The sequence below is a fragment of the Arachis duranensis genome, chromosome 6 (assembly GCF_000817695.3).
Source record: "Arachis duranensis cultivar V14167 chromosome 6, aradu.V14167.gnm2.J7QH, whole genome shotgun sequence".
NCBI classification, from domain to species: Eukaryota; Viridiplantae; Streptophyta; class Magnoliopsida; order Fabales; family Fabaceae; genus Arachis; species Arachis duranensis.
The window spans coordinates 107,369,432-107,376,181 of record NC_029777.3 but is presented as its reverse complement, the minus strand read 5'-3'; the positions used below and the strand labels follow the sequence as shown (position 1 = coordinate 107,376,181).

Sequence of the window (6,750 nt, the reverse complement as noted above, 5' to 3'; positions counted from 1 at the left end):
GATCAATAACAGAAGAATTCATTCAACTTTATATAGTACTGTTGTATTTTCTTTACAACTTTTTATGCTCTTATTTTCCACAGAATGTGTACTTCAGTTATGTTCTGGATTTGTTTCTCAAAAGATACTCCGCCAAAAGACCAACTATGAGTGACCAAAAACAAAAAGGGCAGCCCGGTGCACAAGCCTCCCGCATTAACGCAGGGTCCGGGGAAGGGCCGCACCTAAAGGATGTAATGTACACAGTCTAACCTGATAATTACATCAGTGACTATTTCCACAGCTTGAACCCGTGACCTTGAGGTCACACGGAGACAACTCAACCGTTGCTCCAAGGCTCCCATTCTATGAGTAACCAGAAAGAATGCTAATTAAAATAGTGACTAATAATATTATATGCCAATGAAAGCATATATATGACATTAATAAAGTACTCCAGAAAATGACTAATATTTTATCTACAAATACTATCAAAGCTTAAAAAAAATCTTACAAAAATATATCCACCTAGTAGTTATCTGAAAAACCTTGACATGTATAATTCCAATAATTTTCTTTAAGAGTGTAAAAGCAAAACATAAGAAATCCTTGACGTAACTTAAGACAAAACTTCAAGCAAGTATAAGAGCACTTACAGTTCCATTACAATCGGCATGGTAAACTTCACCATAAGAACCTGCAAGAAGTTTGTATGAGATAGATTAGCAAGATAGCATCATAAGCACAGGGAGAATATTTTCAACCTTTTTATACCAGATCTCCTTTAGTGAAATCCATTCATTCAGATAGCAAGAATTCTACTTAACAAAATATACAAGTAAACCCTCACATTTAAGCAGGGGAATTCACTTACCAATACCAATGCGCTCACCAACAGAGAGATCTTCCCATTGAATTTCCCATTCTGTTCCTTCACCAAGTACTGGATTAACTTCCTTGCTTTTACCACCATGTCGTATACCACCTCCATTGACCATCTCATTTATTTGAGTGGATGAATCTGTCCCCCTTCCAGTGTTGCTACAAGTTGCTTCAACCTTATTTGGAAAACTATTTTCTTCGTCGTCACCAAAGAAGTCAAACCCATTAACAGCTGCTTTGGGCTCAGAAGATTCGATAAAATTTTCTTTACACATCTTATGGGGATTGACAGCAAGTGAATCAATTAATGAATTAGATAGCTCTAAACCATTAATCCTGTCAGAAGCAGCTACAAGCCCCTTCCTTGTATTATCACCCTGTAAAGAGTTACAAAATCTAATGGCATCTGTATGCAATTCTTTTTTCTGTCCAGCTAACCAGTCAGCTGATTTACATAACCTAGTATTATTGGCGCAGCCTAGCCCTTGAGAGGGTATGAGACAATTCTCATGGCTTAATAACAACCCATTTGGGTCTGCTTGAACAGCATCAACATTTTTTACATTTACTTTATGCTCACCCATATCCTGAAGATTCATATCAGAAAAAAGATCAGAAGGGGGTAATGCACCACTCTCTAATAGAACAGTGTGCAGCTTTTGAGCAAATTCCGGGTTCTTTGCTGCACTGAGGACATACTTGGAGACATTATTTACACGGATCTTTTCTGCAGGTGATGGTTCTGTAGGTGAAGAGCATTTGTATGCTTCTGTATCATTTTCTTCAACATGATGTATTTTATCTGGTTTTGTTTGACTGCCCATATTTAATAGTAGTTCTTCTGGCTGGACCCTCGGGGTTGAGATTTTGCCAAGTTCAGATGGGATTCCCAGCACTCCAGTTTCATCAGCAAGCAGCGGATGTGTTGTGTTAGGTAACCCTACAAGTTCTGCACAACCCCTGACAGCAAAGCTGTAGTTTTGGAGCTGATTACTAGGTACCTCAGCTGGAATAAGAGCCCCAGGAGCACCCATCATATCAATAATGTATTCACTGCATCAGTTGAACAAATCAGTAACAGCAATTGAAATTGTTCCAACATTATGCAAGACCAGCACTATTAATTTTATTTAAAGGCCATGGGCCAAATGCTAGGTCATTAAGGTAAACTGTTTGTGGTCTAATATCTTCCAAATAAGTTCAAATTGAGCAACATGAAATTATTTGAGAATCCAAATAAGCATAAATTGCAATCAATAACTCAATGTAATCCAATAATCTATCCACCAGTGCAATAAATTGAACAGTTTTTCCCTGGGAAACTAAATTACCTACACCAGAAGATGCAATATGCTCAACTAACTCATACAGGTGGACTAGTTCCTCCATCTCAAAGGTGAGGCAGAGTTTTGCAAAGCATCGGGAATACAAAATGGAAAAATGTGAAATAAAATTGCTCTTGGGTGCGCTCTGCCTCTGGATGAACATGAAAATGAAATATATAATAATGCTTCTAACCCAATAGAACACATTCCATGTGGAACCAAACACATCAGAGGCTGATTTGAAATGTTTAGGGAATTAAATTTTCTTAGAAGCAATAATAAAAATGTAAAATAACTCATTAATCTGGGTAATAGCAATATTAAGATAAATACCTTCCATCATCTGCTTTAATTAAATTCACTGCTCCATCATCTGTTCCTGTGTAATAGCTCCCTTTGACAAGCATGCAGGGAATATTAATCCTATCAGCTAGTACCTAGGCACCAGAATAATTAAGAATAGCATTAGCTGAAATCAAAGACCTTGCATGAGTGTGACCAACTTTGAAGTCATGGTGACATAACAGTTACTTAAAAATGATTCTTTCTTTTTTGTATTTTTTGGTTAAAGAGAGGCAAAGGAAGTTCAATTTTATTGTTCTACATATGCCAGGTTAATAAAGATTCAAAAGTAAGAATTCTGCCCACCTGGAGGCCTTATGCTTTGTTATCAGGTCATCGCAATGATACAATCAAAACATATGTGTGATCCACTTTAATGACAATATGTCAAATAGACACAGGTAGGTAAAATGGGACCACAAAATTTCACAATCAAAAAATTGTTTTCCGCATATAAGTTTGAAGATGATTAAAAAAATTGACCGCAATAAGTTGTCTAAATTGTTTCAAGTTTTATATGCAAATCACGTTGCATAATAAATTGAGAGAATCTTACCTTGAAAAGTAGGGCTCGGTGACGTGAAAGTCCAACATCAAGACTGCCAAGGGGAAGAACAATAGATCTTAAAGAATCTCGGAGTTCACGACTCCTCACAGCCCAGCTTTTTGTAATTTTATCAGCACTACCAACAGGTCCACCCATTTTACTGACAACAATATCAGCAAGTTTCTGAAGTAAGCCGCTCAAGATTAGTCCTAGTTCAGAAACACCACACTCGTTAAGTAAAGCATAGGCTTTTTCTTCAAGCTGCTTCAGCTGAGTATCAACTGTGCGATTCACCACAATCACTTCACAATCAATATTTCTTGAGACTGGTGTAGTTTGCAGATCCACCAACAACGGCATCTTTCCCCGTTCAGTCAAATTTGATGTGATGCCATAAACATCATAAAATCCATCCATCACTTTCTCCTCATAACCAATGATATTATAGTTCTGCCAGAGATAAGACACAAACAGCATGGTTACAGCTTATGAACCTTACTATGAGAAAAGTTTCTTTCACCTAAAACAAATCATCGTCATTAACAACAAATCTCCACAAATAGTAAGATGGCAAAGTTAATGGAACATTGAAAATAGATAATAATTAAAAAATATATATTTAAATATCACTTTGCTCTTTTTGGACATTCATCTTATTTCATCTAATTGTACTGACATTCAGTTATCCCTAAGTATAATTTGTTAATTCCAACATTAAATTGCATCATCATAAACACAACCCAAGTTGAATTCATTAACTCCAATATTAAGTTGTGTTCTGCAAAGCAAATTAGCATTTTCAGCAGACTCTAGAACCACAACTACACCGACACAGCAGCCAAAAATTTTCCCATAACGACCACGAACGTATAAAACCATGAATGGAAATGCCCAACACTAATGGCAATAAACTTCACTCCAAATAAGAAACATCCATATAACAACAGATAAGTACAATCCATAACATTCTCCCTCATTGATTGAGCAGAGTAACTATAAGAATAACAATCATATCAACCAAGAAAAAAAGAGAACCATTTACCCACATTAATCCTAACCAAGCTGTTGTATCTATATTAACTAGTCGGCCTAAACTCCATGGGCTACAACTAGTTATCTTTTGGCTATTATACATACATACGTATGTGTGTGTGTGTGTGTGTGTGTGTGTGTGAGAGAGAGAGAGAGAGAGAGAGTACCCAGTAACGAAGGGACTGAAACTGAACGAGTCCTTGAGTATCAGAAAGAGAAGCTTCATATCCGAGGCTGATCTGTTTAGCGGCATCGATCTGCGCAGATTCAGGGTCCTTATGGACATCGGGATCGGAGGCGCTGATCGCGAGAGCCAATTGCATCTGAAACTCCTCTTCCTCCAACAAACCGAAATCACTAACGACGCCGTTTTCGCTGTTGCTGATGCTGGTGGTGGTGGTGCTGCTAGGGTTTGGAATTGGATCCACGACGATTGGAGTGGGAGAGGGGAGAGCGGAAGAGGAAGCGGAAGAAGTAGAGGGAGCGATAATCGGCGGCGGCGGCGGCACGTGGTGGATGGCGGTGGTGGGAGTGGCGGTGGTGGCGCCACCGATGTGAAGCTTTCGAAGGAGGTGCTTCATTTTGGGCATGGGTGTGGATCGGGATCAGGATGAGGATCATGAACCACGCAGGTGCGGAGTACGGTACACAATTAATTTAATTAGGTTGGTTGGTTTGGGTTTGTGTACAAGTTTTCAAGTTTGAGGAAGAAGAACAGAAATCACCACCACTTAAATTAACCGCTCACAGTTTCTCTCTCTCACACACAAACCCCATTCATTCATTCCCTCCAATGCCTACTCTTCTTCTCGTCTACTAGTTTCTTTCTTTCTAACCATTCCTATTTTCTTTTTTACTTAAATCATTTTTTTATTATAAAATTCAATAATCTTTAGTTTTATTCGGTCAAGTGTTTACGTGACAGATTAAATAAGATGTGACTCGTCTTATCACATCCGTATTTAAGTTTTTTATCTCATCATTTAAACCATCACATTAATATTTAATGAAGTTAAATAACATCAAAAAGCTGAAACTAAAACTAAGAAAAAATTTATAGGGACGAAATCCAAACATATAGATATTTTATATAAATTAAAAATTTATTTAAGCCCCTTTTTATTTCGGTGTAAACCAATTTGAATTTAATTTTATACAAACATTTATTTATATATTATTGAATTAAGAAGAATAATTACTTTGTATACTAAAGTATGAATATTGAATAATCATTAGAAAAAAGGTTAAGCTCGATTTTAGTCTCTAAGATATAGGTCAAAAATTTTTTTCATATAAAATTATTCATAAAGTTTAACTTGATTTTAAAATCGTCGTTATTTTAAGGACTAAAATTGTACGGAAGTGGCAATGGAAACGAAGATTGAAGTGGATCATGAAAAGCTTCTTCTTCTTCTTTCCTTCTCCCTGCTTCTTTCTTCCAAATTTTTAAAAAGCAAAAACATTCTATTTCTCTTATTTTTATTTTATTTTATATTTTTTTTGTTATAATTAATTTGGTCCAAAATTTTAATATTTAAATAAAAATGACGATTTTAAAATTTGTAAACCTTAAGGACAATTTTGTATATAAAAAAAGGTTAGGGACGAAAAACTATACGTGATTAAATAACAAATATAAAATATTTTATGAAATTATTACTTTTGATTTATTAATTTGGGATAAATTAAGAAATTAATTTTCATGCACTATTAGTGTAAAATAATTTTATATATACATCCAATTATATAACATTATATTAGTAAAAATAATTACTTTTTATATTAATCACAGTGCATCAAAATTTAACTCATAACTTTTTTCCTATTTGTTTTAGTTTTATATTAAAACTAAAAGATTATGAGTTCAGTTCTTTAAATTAATAAGTATTTTTTATAAATTATATATAACAAAAAAATATTTTTAAAAAAATTATATATAATTTTATTTCGTATTATATATATTCTAGTATGATTTTGTTAAAATGACTATAGTAGTTATATAAATTTTGTTAAAATTAAAATTATATTTTTTATATTTGATAATATTTTTTATTTTTTAAATTAGAAATATTGTTAAATAATAAAAAATATTACTTTAAAAGTGTCTAATTAATTTTCATTAAAAGTGTGTGCTTAATTGTTATAAATCTAATTATTTTAAGTTTAAATTGCTATTGTTTATTCTTAAAACTTAATTTGTACAAAAGATTGGTCCAAAAGAAATAGTTCTGACTGTATACAATATATTTAATTGGTTTAAGTAATGTAAATATAAATTTTCAGATTTGAATCTTATAAAAAAAAAATAATAATGATAATGAGTTAGTTTTGTTCTTATACTACCTCTTTCTTAAAATAATATAAATTTAATAAAATTGGTATATCTCAAAATTGTTTAATTTAAATACATTGAATATGCATGCAATGGGTTGAAGATATACAATTTTTTTAAAAAATTAATAGTTATTTGTTACCACAAGTATTATTGGATAATTGTAGTTTAGTTTATTATAGTTCAACTAAAAAGTTACAATATTCTGAAAAAGAAAAAAAAAAGAAACATGTGTCAATAAAAATATTTCTACAATTTTTAAAGTATATATGCCAGGTTTTTACTGTTATTTTTAAATCAAATAGATTTAG

At 33.2% G+C, this 6,750-nt stretch overlaps 1 protein-coding gene across 1 annotated transcript in view; it reads right to left on the bottom strand.

Annotated features, from left to right (window-relative positions):
- The window catches only part of LOC107495564 (probable serine/threonine-protein kinase SIS8), an 8,826-nt gene extending 3,894 nt beyond the window's left edge, over positions 1–4,932 (bottom strand). The window contains exons 1-5 of the mRNA XM_016116708.3: positions 4,275–4,932; positions 3,085–3,525; positions 2,520–2,623; positions 854–1,914; positions 636–676 (exon numbers count right to left, since the gene is read on the bottom strand). Of these exons, the coding sequence (XP_015972194.1) occupies positions 636–676; positions 854–1,914; positions 2,520–2,623; positions 3,085–3,525; positions 4,275–4,697 (2,070 nt within the window). The 5' untranslated portion in view covers positions 4,698–4,932. The remainder of the gene's footprint in view (positions 1–635; positions 677–853; positions 1,915–2,519; positions 2,624–3,084; positions 3,526–4,274) is intronic.
- Positions 4,933–6,750: the final 1,818 nt, after the last annotated feature.